At 40.3% G+C, this 21,412-nt stretch overlaps 1 protein-coding gene across 1 annotated transcript; it reads left to right on the top strand.

The window, feature by feature from the left end:
- The first annotated feature begins 1,193 nt into the window (after positions 1–1,193).
- LOC111326553 (uncharacterized) lies at positions 1,194–19,096 on the top strand. Its single transcript, XM_088747146.1, has 2 exons — positions 1,194–1,309; positions 4,705–19,096. The coding sequence occupies exon 2, from the start codon at positions 4,739–4,741 to the stop codon at positions 18,947–18,949; it is 14,211 nt and encodes a 4,736-aa protein (XP_088603272.1). The 5' UTR covers positions 1,194–1,309; positions 4,705–4,738; the 3' UTR covers positions 18,950–19,096.
- The last annotated feature ends 2,316 nt before the right edge of the window (positions 19,097–21,412 follow it).

The following is a 21,412-nucleotide window of genomic DNA, read 5'->3' as shown; positions in this document are numbered from 1 at the left end:
CAGCCAATGAAATGTCTCTAGAAATTAGAATGCCTTTAAGACATAAAGGCAACGGTATTTTATCTTCTGAATACTGTAATATTCTCTAGATGTTATTACTGAAGTAGATGAGTTTTTAAGTAATATTTGCATTAAGGAAGAAGTTGTTTTCTCGGTTACCATACAACAACAACAACAACATCAACATTGACTTTATTTTTGAAATTGCAGAAATAAAGGCCTTTGTAGCCCGCAGTTAGCAAAGCTATTCTAGGCGGGCTACCTAAACGATTTTCGAGGTAGAGTGTGTTTATGAGCCGCGTGGCCCATCAGGCCGGCGCGTAAGTCCAGTTTCCGTAGCATGAAGCGTCAAGGAGAATTTCTACTCCCCCCTGGATGGGATGCTGGTCCATCACAGGTTTTTCCCCCGGCATTAGAGTCGCTAGTACCCATTTAAACACCTGGGTGAAGAGGCACTGTTAGAGTAGTGTCTTGCCTAAGAACACAACACAATATCGCCAGTCAGGGCTCAAAGGAGTCGAGCGCACTAACCAGGAGGCCACCGCGTCTCTCTGACATCCCAGAAGGTTAATATAACTAACTAAGCCAGGCCCATTTCGGTTAGAAGGGAAACTGGGAACGAGGGAAAGAGCGGGTGAGCGAGGAATGCAGTCGCCAGGGAAGCAATTTCCATCTCATGCGACAAGTGTTTCGTTCCTTGCATACGCGTGTAGTTTGCAGTTTTAGGTGGAAATTTAAGCGTGCTTCCCTCGGCAAAGGATGGAGTCCAACATTTCGCTGAATCCAAGCAATTTGAATTCATCGGCCAAAAACCAAATTATCATAGTTATGCTATTTTCACTTTAAAATTTAATTAGAAGGAAAAGTTTAATCTAGGCAACGTATCTGATTTCTTTGAGCCAAAAAGACCATACTAAATACTGATGTACCTAATATTTGCTTCTTTGTGTTTTTTTGTCTTATTTTTTTCATTAAAAGTTCTTGTAAGACACAAATTTTACAATTTGCAAAACATCATCTCATCCCTTTCTGTTTCCAAGGCAACTTTCAAAGCCCCTTACCACGTGACTTCATTTACATTCAGGGCCATTTGGGATACAGAGGAAGTCTTGGCTTTTGCAAGGAAAAAACTGTTGTCTCGATAACGTGAAGGTTTTTTTTTACTTTGCAGATTTATTCGAATGAAGCGCATGGTAATGAAGTAACAAAAAAAAATCGTTTTGAATTGCTCATGGAGAGAGTCAAGATGACAAAAGATCAGTTGCTGTTTTTATCCGCGGGTGGTCTGTTTCGCTCGCAACAGATTCAGGTAAACATTGCCTTTTAAATGTAAAAATCGTAATATATCCCCAGTTCTCGTTTAAATACCGATGATAATATCCTTAGCACGCATCTGCTAGAGCATCAACGATCTCGTTTGAATTATTTAATACCTCAAGCGCTAAAGAAGCCCTTTTAATTCTTTGTTTCTGGGCGATTTCTATGATTGTTGTAACAAAATTAAATTCGTCTTTGTCAAGTGCAAATCCCGCGTGATTCAATCCCTTTGTGTTAATTTGTAGCTTTATTCTGGAACAGAAATGCTTCCTCGAAGTAGAATTTTAACGTTGAACGTATCTTTCTGTTGTGTTTATTTTATTTAACACTATATTTTATCTGGGCCAATGAGTGTTTGAAACTTTGACATAAACGCCAATATTTTTCCGACGAACAAAAACATTACAGAATAGGGTTTTGTTTCCACGATTCACCAAACTTATGCAGGAGAAAAACGAAATGAAATGTCGAAACTAGTGGAGACTGTATCAAACGATCGTGTATTGCAAAAAAAGATAAGTGTTTTTAATTGACTTTTTTAGCCGAAGTTTATCGCTTTCGTGGACTCTGTCGAATGCTAAACTCACCTGCTACCCCGTTATATTAATCAAAACAACCTATGCATCCTCTCAAAATGACGGTATTGTTTCCTTTCGTTGTGTGAGCTTTAGAATCGTGGATTCATGCTAAAATAAAAATTCATTTTGTGCCCAATGCTCGAGGTACTTATTTGACATATGTTCTCGAGTCGCCTTTAGAAGTCTGGGCATGTCAAAGGATTACCTGACGTTTTCAGGCATTCAATGTAATGAAAAGAAAGGAAACATTTCCAACACTTTAAAACTTATCTAGGATATTAAGATTTCTTGGTGTTACACTGAAAGCGCGATGAGTGTTGTTTTTACAGCTGAAAGTTAAAAGCTGAAAAATATTTGCAGCCCACAGTGTACTTACAATCCGGACTGAATTAATTTACAATGCTTTAGAAAGATATGAGTGAATATTCTCTATAATTCACCATGTGTGAGTCGACGACTTTTTCAGCACTAATCGATCATAAACAAGCTACGATCTTAAGAGTGTTCGAGAAGAAAAGTTTGCCCGCGATTTTCAAAGCTGTCAGTGTGCAGATGGCGCCAGAAACGTATTTTATGACTCAGGGTAAATATTAAGACTGGTTATTCTTGATATAGAATGATATGCAAATAGAGGCTATAGCAATAACTGGCTTATTTACTTCCTTGGAGAATTTTTACTTGACATAGATCCTTATCCTACATCGCTCTGTGATTGGTCCAAAAAAGTCGCCTACCAATGAGATGCAAAACTAAAACCAACCGCGGCTTGGCCGGGCGTATTTTCCCGCCCTTTTGGCAATTTTTACTTTGAGTTCTCATTGGCTCCTTGCAGTATATCCTTTGCTCTGATTAGTTGGTGTAATTCCGTTGGATTTGGTTTTACGACACTGATTTCTGTCGACACAACTAATCCAGCTAAATGGTTTGTACAGAAACTGTTTCCCCTGCTCTTTTAGAATTTCATCGCCCATAAATTTTGAACCACGTCAGTAGGCCAATACCGGCCAACATGCATTACTAAATCTGGGTAAATGTTGTTTATTGTGAAATTTGAAATCTGTCAGTTTAGTGAACAGAAGTTGTCAACTGTAGTTAAGTCGGACCTGATGCTGGGAAAATTATATGTTTACACCAAGGATAATTATCACAGACCCGTAATTTGTTGCATAATTTAAAAGCTTTGACATAGTTTGAACGGAAGGGTACATGGTTTAGCTTCAAAGTGTTGAAGGAATTACAATATTCGTAACATCTTCTAGGTGCAACTGTAAGATTCGTAATAAACTTTGGTTGATTGAGGAATTAAAGCCTCTGACAGACTTGCTAAACTACCTGGATACAACAGAAAAATTTTAAAAAAAATCTATCATTTTTTTATTAGAGCTGTTTGTAAATAAGGCGGGAAAATAATGCATGCTGATTGGCTGTCGGAATCATAAGCAAATCCACCAGCTTCCAATGAAGGAAAGATGATTCGGTAAAAGATTTTGTACCGAACTTATTTACCTTGCGGTTGATCAGACCGGACAAAAAATGGAAATATTGAGATTTTTTTCAGTCTTGTGGCATTCCGGCTCTTGAAATTTCTTTTTGAAGGGAAGTCTACAAGTTTGCATCGTTTAAGATGTTGATTTGACAATGTAATACAAAAAAGCTTTCTCATAGAACAGGTGAGCTTTATTTTAAGCATTAAAACCGAAAGATTGTTTTATGTCGATTTCATTTGCACAGACCAAAGTAGAAACCTGTAGGCATTCAGTATATAGCCACCTTGTAAAAAACCAATCTCGTAAAATTTCTTTCCATTTCTCACTTGGTAATTTTAAATGTAGAAACATGCAATTTGCTGAGTTTGAATTTTTTCGACTTAAATTAAAATAATGAGTTCTATCTTTAGATTAAATCCGAATCAAACTCAATCAAGGTTCGTGTGAAAACTGATATATTCCAAAGTTACTTATCTAAGAGTTCGGGGTGAACGAGGTGATTTCGCATTTCGTAAACTCATGTAACAATATCGACCGGGCCTTCTTAACAACAGTTTTTAGCTTCCTGAAATGATAGAAATGCAATGTTTTGTTGTGTGTTTTTGATTGAGTTCCTTCGTACGATTTCTCTCAGGCTGCGATAAAAGGTTCATCTTTTATCGTATGCGAACGTTTTCAGAATGTGCATATTATGATTAAAATCAACAGGAAGTTTTCATGTAAATCTTATCAACAGCATATTGTAAATAAACTCGAGCTAATGGACTTAAAGATTATTTTAAAAAATAGGTCAATTAATTATGTTAATTTTCTCCAACTAAAGTTTTAGAAGAAGAATTTTCATGCGTTACAAGGAAATATCAGTATCGAACAATTTTAAAAGCTGTATTAGAGAACAACCAGGTCGATTATGCAAACATACCCCAAAAACATGAAAATTCTACTACAAGAAGTATTTAAACAGTTTGCACTACTTAGACAAGATATTCGTTTTATTTACGCGACAGAATAATATTTGTAATACTGAAGTTCTTTTTTTTCTTTGCAAAGTCTTCCAATTTTTTTCTTTTTATTCAAGATATTCATGGCTTGTAAACAATACCCCTTGCGGAGAAAATCCAAGACGCTGCCGGTTTTTTATGACAATTCAAAACATGCGGTTTCCTTTCGGAATAATTAGAGGGTTATCTTTCAGGTCTGAAACCGCAAACTTAACGACGAATTAAAACATGAATAATTTCCGACACCTATCGGTTACAATGCTAAAATAAAATAGTTGAGATTTTCTGCAGTTGATAAGGCTTAACTGTTTTATTTAACAGAGCCATCCCGAGCGAAGAGAGATCTCGTTTCATAATGGAAAACAGAAGAGGTAAAGAGAACTTCTTGTTAGAAATTGAAAATCTGGAGCTTAAAGCAGCTATAGAAGGAAAGGAGAGCATTATTCGCCAACTACAAGACGAAGTAAAAATTGTGCGGGAATCAAAAGAGACACGAATGGTGACCACTGAGCGAGTTTACCGTGAAAATGAGGTTCAAGAACTTCACAGCGCGGTACAGAGTAAGGAAATTGCTGTTAAACAACTTCGGGAAGAATTGACGGACGCTCATCATAACATCGAACAGGTGTATCAACAATACGCACGCGCGAGAGGGGAACTAGAAGCGAAGGACGCCACGATCAGCAGGTTGCATCAAGAAAATGACAGATTGCAAGAAACACTGGAGACAACCCAAAATGAACGTCTGCAAACGCTGGATAAACTCAGCGGAGTGCAAGCGGAACTCTCCGCGCTGCGAGTGGATAAAAATTGGTTAGAAAGTCAGTTAAAGTTTCAGCAACAAACTTCATCGTCGAAAACTTCACGAAGTTCTGTTGGCGGAACGACAACTTTCAAGGGTAGGGAAGAATTAGTCTTTACAATGGAGAGTGTTTCGAAAGACCGACAGACTTTACAAGAGTTAATCAATACGGCTTCGCATTATGAGGAAATTATACGTAGCCTGGATAGTGGCAGACGAACTGAGGGAGTTAGCCCACGTGAATCGTATCGATTTTCTTCCTCCGCTTCTTTAAGCCCACGACGAGGCGAAGGTTCGAACATTGACGAGAATTATGTGATGGAGCTCGGCAGCAAAATGTCTGAAGTTGAAGAACGGTTACAAAAAGCTGTCGTATCGCAAAAGTACCAGCTGCAGGCTGAGAGGGAACAATTAATTCAAGAATTTAAGAATATGCAAACCCAGCTTTTGCAACATCAAAGACACCATGAAATGCAAAAGAGTGAAATTTCATCGAAGGAGACGCTTGTACAGAGGCTTAAAGCTGCAAAAGCCACTTTAGAGACCGAGGTGGAAACACTCAAAAGCGATCTGGCAGCTTGCCGAGCAGAGAGCGACAAGTATTTACAAGAACAGAGAAAATTTCGGCAAGATTTGACATCTTCGAGAAGTAAAATCTCCAAACTTGAAGCAGAGTTGGAGAACGAGAGACGGGAAAGAGAGATGGAAAAGCAAAGATCTCAAGAATTGAGCTCACACAGTCATACAGAGAGAGAAGAGTTATCCAAACTAAAAGTTCAGTTTCGAGAGCAGTACCTGCTGAACGAGAACCACATGAGAGAGATCGCTGCCAAAGATAATCTGGTCCGGCAGCTGCGAGAGAAACTGGAAGCTAGCGCGGTTGAGTTCGATAAGTTGAAGTCAACGCGCACTGCTACACAAGTTTCACAAACGGAAGTTGGACGAGACAGGGAAATTTTGCAAGAGAAACTTCTCGCCACGGAACGAAGGTTTGCCGAGTTGGAAATTTCCTACGAAGATTGCCGACAAAAGAACGAGAGATTACATCGTGAAATGCAGGAATACAAACAGAAGCATTTCAGAGTCGATATTGTGGATGATTCACTTGAACAAAAGAAATTGGACCTTGAAAATGAACTTGTAATTGCGCGCAAGAAGTTGTCGAAGCTCGAAAATGCATATGAAAGTTGTCAAAAGGAGAAGCTACAGCTTCAGCAAGAGTTAATACCGGCAAATACTAAAATGACACAGCTGAAAAACTCCTTTGAGAACTGTCAACAACAGAAGGCCCAATTACAACAGGAAGTCCTTTCCTCGCATAAGCGGCTTGGCGAGTTTGAAGCTAAAACGGAGCGATATAAACAGGAGAAGGTGGAAATTCAGCGCGATGTGAAAGCTTTAGAAAACCGATTCAACAAAGTTGAGCAGCAACTTCAACGGACTCAGAGCGAAAAGCAAAGCCTGGTGGAGAAATTAGAAGAAGCCAATAGACGGCTGGTGAATGTTTCGGATGATGGTAAGAAAAGGGTTAACCAGTGGTACGACCAGCAGAAGAAGTTTGATGATCTTAGTACAGAAGTGCAGAAGAAAGACAAGACAATGCACCAGCTTAGAGACGAAAAGGAACTACTGGAAGCTGAAATTCAGAGATTCAAGCAAGATTTTGAGACGTTGAATAAGGAGCTCGCAGCCTGTCAGCGGGAAAAAGGGAACTTGCAGAATGATTTGGCGATAGAAAGACAGCGAAACGCCGAGTTCGAGAAAGATTGCGAACGTCTAAAACAAGAACGAGAGAAGCTTCAACACGAGTTGAATTCTATGAAAGAAAACAACGCACAGTGGAAAGATATGTGTGAAAAGATTCAAAACGATAAGGAAAGATTACAGCAGGAAGTGTTGACGGCTCAGAGGAACATTTCGAGGTACGAGTCGAGCCGTGATAGCGAGAAACGAACCTCACAACAGGACACCATGGTATTGAAGACCAAAATAAGCGGACTTGAAAGTGAAATTCAGGAGCTGAGAAGGAATGAAGAAAGCTTTAAAACTAAGACAATGGAGCTTCAGAGGTGTAAAGTAGAATTTAGCAAATTAGAGAGGGAGCTTGAAGATGGCGCGAGGAAGTTCGAGCGCGTCACCAGAGAGAGTGAAACGAAGGAGAGTCTTGTGCAGCAGTTGAAAAGGGAGAACACTGCGCTTAAAAAAGAGCTGGACTCAGTGCTTGAAGAATCTGGTGATCATTCCACAAGTTATGTTCCCGACACAAAAAGTTTTGAAGTTGAGTTGGAATTACTTCAAAATCAACTCGCGGACACAAATGCGCATGCGAGAGAGCTCGAGGAGGACTGTGATTCGTGGAGACAAAAAAACCTGCAGCTCCAAAAAGAGATAGTTTCCCTCGATGCGAAGAACTCCGAGTTGGAAAGAGCATGCGGAAGATTACAAGAACAAGAAAGAAGACTACATCATGAGCTTGAAGGTTGTAGAGGTACTATTAACAAGCTTGAAAAAGAGATAGTGTTTCATCAGGAAAATAAGAGCAAAATAGAGAGCGCTTTTGAGAATTCAGAACTGAGAAAAGACGAGTTGTCAAGAGAAATAATCGAGGCACGAAAGAAGCTCTCGGAGCTTGAAAACCTCTACGATGCTTCAAAGAATGAGGGTGAATCAACCAGAGAAAAGGATCGGGCAAAGATTGCAAAGCTTGAGACCCAAGTAGAAAATATGTCAAAGCAAAAACAGCAAATGCAGCAATTACTAGAGGAGACCAGAGATGCAGCTCGAAGATACCAAGATGAACTGCACAAGGCACAGACTAGACTGCAAGAGTTGAAGAGGGACTCTGAAGTATACCACAAGGATATTCACTCTAAGGAAACACAAAACAAAAAGATTCGAGTGGAAAAAGAAACTATTGAGAGGGAACTTGAGAGCGTCCAGGTTCAACTGGTGAACACTACTTCTAGTGTGGAGGCGTTTGATATGGAGAGATACGAAATAATGCAAGAGATGCGCTTGGCCAAGGACAAGGTCCAGGAGTGGGAAAATGCATACAAGATGCTGCAACAAGAACACGAGAGTCTAGAGAAGGAACTAAGGAATGCTCAGAAGATGGTGAATGAGGTGGAAAACGAGTTCAATAAAAGCCAAAAAGATCGACAAAATGAAATCCGTACCAATCATTTGAAGGTCAGCAAGTTTGAGTCACAAGTGCAGGTGGTTCTGAAACAGCGAGACTCTCTGAAGGAACAGCTCGAAGAAGTTCGCGACGAGTTGAAGAAAACCAAAGACGATTACATACATCTGCAGAAAGAATTCATCCAGCATCAGCAGAGATGTGATGCGTATCGAAAGGAGCTCTTAGCAAAGAGTCATCAGATTGATAAGGTAGAAGGCGAGAAAAACTATTTGATGAAGAAGATGGAACAGATGAAACTTGAACTGGGACAAAACGAAGTGACAGGCCAGGCTGTGAAGCAAAAGAGAAACATATTAGAAGACGATCTGCAGTCAGCTAGAGATAGGATAACAGAGCTTGAAAATAATTTGGTCTCACTGCGATCAGAGAAGGATGAGATTCAGAAAGACCTTTACCGTGTGACCAACAAGCTGACGACTGTAGAGGACTCTTACGCCAGGGCTCAAGAAAAAGTGAAGGATCTTGAGATACAGTTGGATGCTGCTCGTAAGGTCATTAGCGATCTAGAAGAAGAGCTATCTATTATCAAGCACAAAGCTTCCCAGCTTGAAGCAGATCACGGGTACAAATTTGGCCAAATCGACGATCTGGAGGAAAAACTAGATGCAGCTCACAGGAGTTTGTCTGAGATCGAGTCAGCGTATGAATTGAGCGAGCGTGAGAAAGAAGATCTTAAACAACAACTTACACACGCAGAGAGGAAAGTATCAGAGCTGAGGCAGACAATTCAGAGAAATGAAGAAGAAAATGATGATTTGGAAAGACAACTGGATAGCACTCGACATCGAACAACGAAGCTCGAAGGTCAACTAAATCAGGCCCAGAGGCAGAAGACGCAGTACAAAGAACAGTTAGAGGACGTTAGGGCAAAGCTGTTGAAATGCAAGGATGAACTAGGAACGATACAAAGTCACCTTTACGACTGTCAACGAAGTTTAGATGCGTTACGGAAAGATGCTTCCGGAAAGGACAACACCATAACAGAATTACGAGGAAAGTGCTTTTCGCTTGAGATGACGCTTGGACAGACGAGTGAGACGCTAGAAAAATATCAAACAGAGAACGATTTACTTCTACAAAACAAGCAAGATCTCCAAGTAGAACTTCTGCAAAACCAAGAAAAGTTCCAAGAACTTGAATGCATGTACAAGCTGTGTGAACACGAAAAGCAAAGACTAGAGGAAGAAATTCACTCGTTTTACAAAAGACTCGCTGAACTTCAAGGATCCTATCAAACGTGTGAACACGACAAAATGGACTCACAACGTCAAGTCATGGTTCTGGAGCAGAAAGTGAACAAGCTAGAGGCTGCTTTAGAACAGACTCAAAGGGAGAAAGCTTCCCTAGAATATCACTCCGGAGATTTAAATGTGTCAAACAAGAAGGCCGTCGAAGAATTGTCTGTTGTCAAAGTCCGATTGGAGGAAAATCAGAAATCAGTTAGCGAGTATTCAAACCAATTGTTCGAGAAGGAAAGAGTTGTCGAGGATTGCAAAGTGAAGATAACTACACTAATATCTGAAAATGAATACTTGAACTTGGAATTGACAAAGAAGAAGGAGCAAGTATGGCAGCTAGAAAATGATCGACGAAAGCTACAAGAGAAGTGGAGAGAAACCAGTGATGAAGTTATCAGGATGAAGCCATTGTGGGAGACTGCACAGCGTAAAAAAGATCAACTTGAATCAGAACTGCAAGCAAACCGAAAGAAGGTTGCAATGTTGGAATCTGACTTAAAGAAAAACGAGGAGAGGGGGAATCAGACTGAAAAAGAACTGACTATATGCAAGAGTAAAATATCAGACCTCGAAACAGAGTTAAACTCTATGCGAAAAAAGGTTTCCGCGATGGAGTCGCATTACGAAGAGGCAAGAAAAGAACTGGAAGAGGTGCGAGAAGAGCTAAGAGCGGCGCAAGAGAAGAACACGAGTTATTCTATTCAGCTTGATACAGTTCAAGGCGAGGAGTTAGATCTCCGGCAACAAGTTGCGGCTCTGGAGAAGAATATAGAAGAACACGACGAAGAAATCTCAAGTCTTCGTCAGAAGAAGGAGGCTTCAGAAGAGGAGGTTTTTGCACTACGGAACAGAGTGACACAACTGGAATCAACGATTCGTGCACTGGAGTCACAGAAGCAGAACTTGAAAGAGCAACTCACCGATTCGAGGGACAAAACCGTGGAACTTAAAGAAGAAAATGTTAAGGTTGCAAGCCAGTTGAGAGAGCAACAAGGCTTGGCGCTGTCCTTGAAAAAGGCTCTTGCAAAGAAAGAGAAAACTATCGAGGAATTGAACGGAAGAATCTCTGGACTTGTAACAGAGCTGGAAACACTCCGTCAAGAAGGAATGACGATAAAAGTATCCTGCGAGACTCTTCAAGGGGCACAAGAGGACCTTAGTGTAAAACTGATGGAATACGAAAGCAAAGATGAAAAGACTCAGAGCGAAATGAAAGAGCTTCGTGATTTACGGGAAGAGCTAGAGCGGGAATTGAACGTTGCTGTACAAAAGAGCTTAGAACAGGAAAGCCAGTTGAAGAGTTTGCTGCGTGAGAAAGAGAGAATGAAATCGAATCTTGACGAAACTGTCAGGAAGCTTGCCAAACAGTCTGAAGATGGGTCTAGAGCGCAGAAGGATGTACAAGAATGTCAGATAGTCATCGAACGATTAACAGCTGAAAACAAAGCCATGGACTCTCAAATCGAGGAGCTAAGAGCTGTGAAAGTGGCTTTGGAAAGCGAATTGGCAAACATTCGCTTGGAATGTGAAGAAGATAAATCAAAGAACGAAACCAACGAGAAGAACATCAGAGAGGCTGATGATGAACTCAAGCGGTGCAAAAATGAAATTTCACGACTAGAGGACTCGATATCTGACTTAGAGAAGGAGAGGAATACCTTACAAAAAGACTTGCAGTTCTCTAATTCTAGATGTCTGGACTTCGAAGGTTTGATTGTGAAGTCTTCTCAGGTCGAAAGCGACCTGAGACACGAATTACAAAGCTACAATAATAAGATAATTGCTTTGGAATCGGAATGCAAGATGTCAAAGAATCAAAGAAATGAAAATAATCGTGAGAACGAATTGCTGGGAAAAAAGTATCGAGATCTTGATGAAGTCTTCAAGAAAAGCGATCGAGAAAGAAAAGAAGTGAGACAAGAGTTGATTAAAACACAAAGCAAATTGCAAGACCTGGAATACAAGTACGAGTATGAGTGCAGTGAACGAGGCTCACTGGTAAAGCAGCTGGAAGATACAAATGGTCATCTATCTGCAGCTCTCGACAAAACTCTCAATCTGGAGCAGAAAGTCGCAGAACAGACAATTCTTTTAGATGTGGCCAACAAGGAAGTCGATGAGAAGGACGAGGTTATTCGTCAGCTGAAGGGCAGCAAGACGTTTTTGGAAGGGCAGAGAGATAGCTTAAAGCAAACTGTGGCGTCTGGAAAGGAAGAATCTGAACGTCTACAACAAGAGATTACTCGTTTCCAACGCGAAAGCCTTCAGCTACATAAGAGGACCGCTGAACTGGAATCAAAACTTTCAAAAGTAGTCGCAGAAAAAGAACGAGCTCGAGACGAAGCAAATAGATTCAAAGACGATTTATTTTCTCTTAAGAGTCAACTGGATGAGTCACAAGGGGAGAAAGAAGATCTTGAGCACCAACTCGAGGAGTACAAACAAAGCGCTTTTAACTACAAGAATGACGTGTTGACATTACAGAGGCAAGTTACGGAGCTAACTGGTCAGCGTGACGTGCTTAAGGAGACATTGGACGCAAAGGAAGGATCCATGGGGCAGTTACGAGAGTCTAAGAGAATGTATGAAGAAGAAATTGAACGATCGCAGAATGTTCTAAGGGAAAAGGAAAAGGAGAACGATTTGTTGACGACGAAGAAGAAGGAGTTGGAATCTAGTCTGAGCTCTGTGGTGCAACAGTTAGCAGAAGCAGAAAGCACAATGAAGGTAAACCAAGAAACTATCCAAAGATTAGAAGAAAAAGTGGATTCTCTGAGAGGTAAACTGGAAGATGGGGAAAGAAAGATGACAGAACTGAAAGAGAAGGAAAATGAAGTTCAGCGAAATAATATTGTTTTGAAGTCACAGATATCAAGTTTAGAATCTAGTTACCAGGCCTGTCAAGAGGATCGTAGCGACCTGGAGGGAGAAATCCAGTCTCTTCGGGATGAACTGGAGACAACACGAAAATCACATGACGAAGATCATGAAGAACTCGACAAATTACGATCCGAAGCTCAGACGAGTAGAAATAAAGTGTTTACTTTGGAAACACAAATACAACGAATTGAAAGAATCAATGACAGTCTGGAACAGCAGGTTGATACGTTCGCACCAGTGGGTAGTGACACTAACAGTGAGCTGATACGTCTCCAAAGAAGAGTCCAAGAACAAAACATTCTTCTCGAGTCTCGCAAAAGAGACTGTGCAAGCAAGGAGAAAACTATCGAAATGTTCAAGGCGGAAAACACGACCCTGAAAGTGGATGTCAAGAGTCTACAAGAGGAAAATACCGGTATCAGGACAAGTATGGAAATGCTTCAACATAGAAAGGATGCTGCGGATAAGGAACTATTCGATGCTTTGAAGAAAGGTTCAGAGTACGAGCTTCGCCTTGACACAGCACAGGAAGAGAATGATGAGTTGAACAGAGAGCTGGTGGAAAGGCAAGAGAAAGTCTCCAGTGTGCAGGAAGAATTGTACCGAGCTCTTAAAGATCTGGCGAACGTAAGACATGAACTGGAAGATGCGCAAACTCGAGCCACGAAAAGTAAGGATGTAGTCGGTGATTTGCAGCAGCGCCTTGAAGAGAAAGAAGCAGGTTTTGAGACGTACAAAAGCACTTCCGAGGAGAAGGATAACAAGATTGATTCGTTAAAATTGGAGGTCAACACACTAGAACAAGAGCTAAAATCCTTGACAGAGGAATTGTCTAACGAGAAAGGAAAACACCAGCATACTCAAGAGAAAATAGCTAAATTGCAGACCGAGTTAGAAGCTCAAGAAGCAACTGCGGCCAACTTGGAGGACACTGCTGCGCGTCTTCGAAAGGAAAAAGATGACTTGAGGAAGGAGACTTTATCGAATCAAGCTCTTGTTGCTGATCTTACGGAGCGACACCAAGCCTTACAGAGAGAACATGAGGGCCAAGAACACGATATTATGTCACTGCAGCAAAAGCTTACTTATATAGAAGTAAGATACAAGAGCATATCTGAAGATAAAGACAAACTCAAGGAAGAGTACTATGCGCTCAAACGAGATACATCTGAGATGAAAATTGCACTGGATGGTGCTCAGCGAGAAAAAGGCAAACTTGAAGGCGAATTGACAGTTGTTAAGCAACAGAGCATAGACCTGCAGAGTAGAGTAACTGTAATTCTTCAAGAAAAAGACAAATCATCCGAAGAAGTCTCATCAATGAACACTTCTCTGACGACATTACAAGCCGACTACAACACGATTTTATCTCAAAAAGAAGAAAAAGACAAGGAAATAATTGAGCTCCGTGAGAAATTATCTAAGAATGTGCTTGAGCACGGTGACTGGGAAAAAACAAAGGCTGCTTTACAAGGAGAAGTCCACTCACTACAGAGAAAGGTAGACGAACTGGAACACACCGTAGCATATTTAGAACAAAAGGACAAACAGCTTCAAGAAGAGTTCATTGATTCTCACAAAAAGATAACAGCATTCGATCAAGAACTGATTGTGGCTAAGAACAAAATTAAAAGAATGGAGGCCTTTGAGGGTGTGGAGAAGGAGAAGTTGAAAGTCCTCAGCGATGATCTTTTCAATGCGGAGCAGAAAGTTGCACAACTTGAAACTGCTTTGACATCAAGTCGAGAGAAAGAGTCACAGCAACAGAACGACCTCATGACTGCTTACAAGAAAGTAACTGACTTTGAGGTCGCTTACCAGACAAGTCAGTCAGCGAAGAACCAACTCCAGCAGGATATCACCATGTACAAGAATAAATTAACAACAAGTGATCGTAAATTACAGAGCGAGATCAAGAACAGAACACAACTTGAAAGCCAACTTCAAGAAGCAAAACTCAGGATTGAAAATCTTAAGACGGAGGCGAACAGACATCAAAGAAAACTAACCCAACAGCAACAGGAATATGAAATCACACAGAACGATACTGAAAGTAAAACCAAGATTATTGAAAATCTTCAATCGTCCAAGAAGAGCCTCGAAAATGAAATCCACGATCTTCGAGGAGATCTTACAAGTTTAAAACTGACCTCGGAAAAACTCAGCCACGAAAACAAAGAGTTACAGAATCAATTGGAAGTCAGTCAAGAGCGCCTGGTAGATGTGGAGTCTGCCGCTGAGTCGAGCACCATCGAGAACGACAGACTCAAAACGGAGATACTGTACTTGGAAACGTCTTATCAGGAAACACAGCTGATATGCCAGATGCTACAGAAAGAAAAAGAAGGTCTAAATTCTCAACTCCTCGAGGCTGCTGCCCCAGATTTGGTGGATTTTGGATCTACAGACGACTCTTTGAAGAAAGAGAAGGAGGATCTAGAAAGCCAGCTCTCTAAAGTTAAAAAAGAATTGGACTCATTGAAAACTGCTCATGACGACATACTGACAACGAAAACTAAGGCGGTGGAACAACTGAATGAAGTGAGGAAAGAACTTACTGATTTACAATCGAGTTATCAAACGGTTCGGTTGGATAATAACAGAAACGTTCTAGAGCTTGAAAATGCCAAAAAGCGACTAAGCGATTTGGAGGCGTCTTATAAAGAAGTAAAACGAGCTAAGGAGACATTGCAAGAGAACTCTACTGACACAGAGAGGAAGCTAGTCTCGCTGGAGGCAAGTTATGAATTGTGTGAGAGCCAGAAAAACGACGCTACCAGAGAGTTGTCAAACATGGAAAAGAAGCTTGCCCTGTTGGAATGCTCGTATAACAGGATTCGCGAAAGGGAGACAGAGCTAGAGCAAGAAATTCTTGACTCGCACAAGAGGGTTACAGAATTAGATTATGAACTGCAAACGAAGAAGGAGCTTCTGGGAGAGGCGCAAAACGTTGTGCGAGACATAGAAGAAAGGAATGATGTCCTGCAAGTAGAAGTCCTTGACTCTCAAGGGAAGATCAATGAGTTGGAAGCGACTTGTGAAATGTGGAAAGAAAAGGCAAATAGCTGGGAAGAAGAGGCCAAAGAGGCAGAACGTAGAAGTAAGAATGCAGAAGAAGTTTACAAATTCGGGCAACTTGAGAAGACGGAACAAGAGAAGGAGCTCACCACTTTGAAAGACACCATCTCAACTTTGGAGCGTGAAGTTAAGGAAAGCAACAGAGAGAAAGAGGAGTTACTATCACAACTGGATGATTTAAGGAACACTAGTTTCAATGAGCGAGACGACGTGAACAACCTAAAGACAGAAATAAATGAGTTACAAAGGAAAATCTCGGACAGTAGCCGAGAGTTTGACGAACAATCGATTGCTTTAGCGGAATCTAAGAGGCAACAAGTACTCCTTGAAGACGAACTTGAAAGGCTTAAGAGAGATTTATTGAACAAAGAAAGATCTAACGAGGATTATGCAAGAGAAAACAACAGGATGGAACATGAGCTGGAGGTGCTCAAGGATGAACTAGGAGAAAAGGACAGGCGATTGAAATCTTGTGAAGAAGAAAAGGAAAACGTCCGTAATGAGATGATTACAGCGCACAATTTGGTATGTACACTGCAAGATGACGATCGAGCGAGTGAAGTGCAAACGCTCGTGCTACAGCAAGAACTGGAGTTTTTGAGGAAGAAAGTTGCCGATGCGGAGCGGGAAGTACAAACTTTCAAGACAAAGAATGACGCATTGAGGCAAGATATTGTCGATGGGAGCTTTTCGAGCAGCACAGATCGAGAAGCCAGTCAACAAGAAATCCAAAGACTGAGGAATGAGCTCCAAATCAACACTGATAAATACCGTGAGCTCGAAAGGTTTTGCAAAGAAAGCGAAGACGAGAAACTCAGCCTTCAAAGAGAGCTGTTGGATACCCACAAGAAAGCATCAGAAATGGTGATGGCACATCAATATTGCCACCAAGAGAAAGAAGCATTCCAGGATGAAATAGCCAATCTAAAGAGAAGACTACAGGAACAAGGAGATGCAACAGATGGTACCAAAGACAGATCAATAATTCTTCAAGATGAACTTTTGGATTTACACCGAAAACTCTCTACCGCGGAAAGTATGTACGACCGTTCTCAGAACGACAACAAAAGACTTCGGTCAGATTTGGAAGATGCAGAGAACAAAATTAGTACTCTTGAAAATGAGCTCTTTCTAGTCTCGCGTCATGAGATTACACAACTTAGTGATGCCACTGTCGGCATTGAGGAGAAAACGTATCTTGAAGAAAAGCTGCTTTCTGTCGAGACGAAGTATACTGAGTTAGAAGTAACATACCAGCGTATTATGAAAGAGAAAAAAGAAATCTTTGATAAACAACAAGAGAAAAGTGAGGAGTTATTTCGAGTTCAGAGATTACTGGATGAAAAGACGAGAGAATTGGATTACTTGCAAGGGCAGCTGAATGATCGCAGCAATAGTACAATGTTAGAAACGAATCGTTTGCGAGATGAACTAGAGGAAGCTCTTGAGAGGCTACATAAGAGTGAATCTGAATTATCGGCTAAAACTTTCGAGTATGACCGTGCAGTTGATGAACATCAACGAATAGTGTTTGAGAAAGAAAGCCTCATCAGCGATGTTAATGCTCAAATAAGTTCTCTTCATTTTGAAGTGTCCACCTTGAAGAGAGAGCTGGTGTACACCCGGGACGACAAGGACAGCTGGGACGAGGAAAGGAAGAATTACAGAGAAGAAGCCGTCAACTTGAGGAAAGAAAAATCACGCGCCGAAGAAGAACTTCGTCTAATTAAAGATGATTATGAGAATATCAAGGAAATGATCTCCGTCATGAAGGCAGAAAAGGGCCATTGCGAAGAGGAGAATGGTAGACTCAAAGAGGAATTACGAGTGGCAAATCTTGAGATTGATCGCCTGAAACGAGAGATGTCAATGAGTAAATACGAGTATGATTCCTTCGAAAGTGAAAAGAGTAGCTTTAAGGAAGAAATTACCACCCTCAAAGTTAGCAAATCTGAAATTCAAGAGGAACTTTGGCGAGTAAAACGCGAACTTGAGAAATTAGAACGGGAGGCTGGCATGAGAGTACGAGATCTGGAGGCATGGAAAAGAGAGAAATCGACCCTACAAGACGAAATCAAGACTTTGCAAAGTGAAAAGATTAGTCTTACTGAGGAAAATAGAGAACTGACACGAGAAATAGAAAGACTGATGGGTGAAATAGCGTCAAAATCTGAGGTAACAGAGGATGTAGGAAAAGTGAGGCGGGAAAGAGAGGAGCTGTATTACGAATACACATTGATCAAAGAGAAATACACGAGGATTGAAGAGGAACGCAGGATCTTTCTGATCGAGAAACAAACCTTGGTCCAGGAGAAACAGAGTCTGGAATTTGATCTCAATGACTGTAGAAACAAGTTGCAAAGGTTTGAAAAATCTAACAGTAACTTAAAAGAGGAGAAACTTCGTTTGGAATACGAATTGAAAACGGCTAAGGAGCGGCTTTTGATCGTCGAACGTGAGTTCGATTCCAGGGCAATGGAAAAACAGAAAATCTCTGAGGAAGTCAGCAGCACTCGTTTTGAAATCAGAAAAATGGAAATTGACTTGCAAAATGCTCTAAGAAAACTGGACGATGCAAATAACGATGTCAACGCCAAACAAGGTCGACTTGAGAGGCTGGAAGGAGAACTTGAAGATCAGCGACGAGAGTCCAAGTTACATGAGCTGGACCGAGAGCGCAAGGCCAATCAGGTTAAAAACTTGCAAGACCGGATTGACGAGCTCGAGCGCGAGATTCAGACCCTGCAAGATGACTTGATTCTAAGCCACCGAGCATACGAGCAGTGTAAGAGACAACTAGAAGACTTTGAATTGTCCGCTGACCCAACAGAAACATCCACACTTCGTGTCGATGTCATAGAAAGACCTCAGCAAACAACCACTCTGGATATCAATGTGAAACCACAAGTTACGACACTAGACATCAATGTGGAACCACAGAGGACATTTGAATACAGCTTTACACCACAAACAGATGAGTGGTACGTAACTCCGCAAACAATAATTGACCACAACTCTGCGCCACAGACCTCAAGGACTCAATTTTACACCAGACCACATAGAACTTCGGAATACAGTTTTACCCCACAGACTACTACAAAAGAACTCGAAATAACAACACAAACAACTACACTCGACATCGATGTCCAAGAGCGTCACGAAACGACTGAACTAGAAATTGATATTGAACAAGAAACGAAAAACGCATCAAGCGCATCATGGTCCACAGGACGTGCGTCATCTTTTCAGGTGTTCAGGGACCAGAAGTATGGACCCGTGGAGTTCGCTCTCGAAGAAGAGGAGGACGGGGAATATGAGATTGCACAGATCGAAAGCAGGAGGGACCCAAGAAGAAGATGGAAGTATTAAGATCCTCGTAAAGAGAGCTACACTGGTTGATTGGGATGACTGTGACGGCAACAGTTGGAGGGACTGTGACCATTTTTACAGGTTGGACGTTTAGAGTGCCACGATGGTTGATTGGAATGACTGTGACGGCAACAACTGGAATGACTGTGATCATTCTTAGAGGCTTCGGAGAAAATGGAAGTATTAAGATTTGGATGTTCTCAGACGTTTTGAGGGTTATCACACTTTGTTTGGATAACTGTAACTGTGACGGCAATCTTTGGGATGACTGTGGCCATTGTTAGATTCTCTAGTGAAAAACTGACGTTTTATGATCTGATTCCATTTTGTTGGGATGGCTGTTACTGCAAACGTTGGGGTGACTGTAGTGCTATAAACTTTACTGTACTATGGTTTGTTAGGTTGGTGTGACTTCATGCTCCATGATACCATGCAAGTTGTGTAATACTTGCATTGAATACAGTGTCATGGGAGCGCATTTTTAAAATTTAAATTTGTTCTTTAATAGGTTAATAATAATAGGTTTTTAATACAATCAATGGTCCATTTACTTATATGAAAGCGTGGATGCTTTCCTCAAGAAAAATTTCAAAATCATACATTATTTGTATCAGGCAATTGATATTTGAATAGTATTGGTTAATGAAAAAAGGGTTCAATTAAGAGTCTTCATGTGCCAGAACGTACTATGTGGCAAATATAAAATTGTAAAGCTTTTATACATTGTGCATTTTCATGGAAATGATTTTTTTAAAAAGCTTGTTTTAAGTTGTAGCACTTTGTCGACAGACTGTCACTGTTTTTTATCTTAACACTACTGGTTCTAGTAGTACTGTAACTCGTTAATCGAGAGATATAAAGTTGAAGTTACATTTTTTCAGATGATTTAAAAGCCATTATTTAACATGAGAGTTATTTAGAGGGAATTACTCACATGACTTCAAGAGGACGCTTGCTGCGTGTTCTAAGACTTCATTGAATTATATTTTAATTCCATTAAATTTGGTTTTCTTGCGATATTTTGGATGGCTTAAGGTCACACAGGATCATTCCTCAAGAGTATATACCCATTAATAAATAATAACATTAAGAAAATATGTGGTCTTCATTTTTCAGTCCCGTATGAGTAATCTAGTTTTATTCAGCACCTCGTAGATCATTGTAGGCCACCTATTAAAACAAAAGTTTAGCCGTTGTTTAACGAAACTGCGTTCTAAACTATCTTCGATTTAGCTTAATCTTTTATCTAAAAATATATTTTTGCGAACAGTTTCAATAAAGCCGAAAGCTAGCAGTGGAAGGACATTTTTTTAATCAAATCAACCCTCTTATACAGAATACCCGAGGCCCACCGCTTGCGAAAAACCTGAGTTTGGGCTAGACCTCGTGTGAATAACCGGCCCATATAAGTTTTTCTTTACTCTTTCACTCCCAAGATCTCATAAGTAATTCTCCTTACTGTCTGCCATACAATTTTTGTGATGTCAGTTTGGAGAATTTGGTGTTGGATCAACCAATAATCCCTTAGTTGTTATTTTACTTTCTTCTCATCACTTGTCAACTTGATATTGTATTGATATTGTAAGGAGAAATTCTGTATTGATCAGTCACAGGAGTTAAAGGTCTAATGTCAACACAGTAATATTTCGGTAACATAAGGGAAAAAGCGCGATCTCTAAAAATCAAGACCACGAACTAAGAAAAAACTAATCATCAGTTGCAGATTGATAAAAGTCAAATTAACAATGGTTGCGAATTTTGAAGAGTGAAACAGAGACGAAGGTTAAACGCACGAAACTTAACCTTATTTGCCTAATTAAAGCCGGGCTCAAATTTGCATCCAAATCAACCTGATTAAAACGGGCACAATATATTTTTATTAAACAAAAAACTTAAATGCAAGAAAATTAATTCCAAACTATTAATTTTTCTGATGAATATCATGGTCAATGAGATATACATTTTCGTTTCAACGATTTTGAGTTATGTAAATTTTCATTCCATGAATGAAAAGAATAATTTTTTTGTACCGAGACCTGAAAAACCTCGTGACATGAATTGACGTTTTAAATTTACCAAGGAAGGCGGATTTCGTTACCGTGCACTTGTTAAATATCCTCGTTCAAAGCCACTTCCAGAAATCAAATGAAAATGAAATTTAACAACAATAATTGTAAATGTGCATAAATCTTTCACAGACACTGTTTTGTTTAGAAAATATTGCTTAAGTTTTGAGCTTTTTTTCCTGTTCATTGTAAATGGATATATTCCGCGAGCTATTTATTCAAGCTCGACTTAAATTGTTGAATCAATATAACAGGTCTAAAAGTTTAAAGAAGAGATATCAGATTCCGTCTATCCTGCGCCAAAATTTGAACATATCATTAAAAGTGATTGAGTTGGCCAAAGTCCAAATGTCCGAAATATCAAACTACGAGTTAAGTTCGATTTTTCGTAAAATTA

Source organism: Stylophora pistillata, chromosome 2 (genome assembly GCF_964205215.1).
Source record: "Stylophora pistillata chromosome 2, jaStyPist1.2, whole genome shotgun sequence".
Lineage (NCBI taxonomy): Eukaryota > Metazoa > Cnidaria > Anthozoa > Scleractinia > Pocilloporidae > Stylophora > Stylophora pistillata.
The sequence above is the reverse complement of the archived record's forward strand: the minus strand, read 5'-3'. Positions and strand labels throughout refer to the sequence as shown.

Excerpts from the sequence above, each read along its gene's own strand:
- LOC111326553 (XM_088747146.1), top strand. The coding sequence starts at position 4,739 with ATGGAAAACAGAAGAGGTAAAGAGAACTTCTTGTTAGAAATTGAAAAT.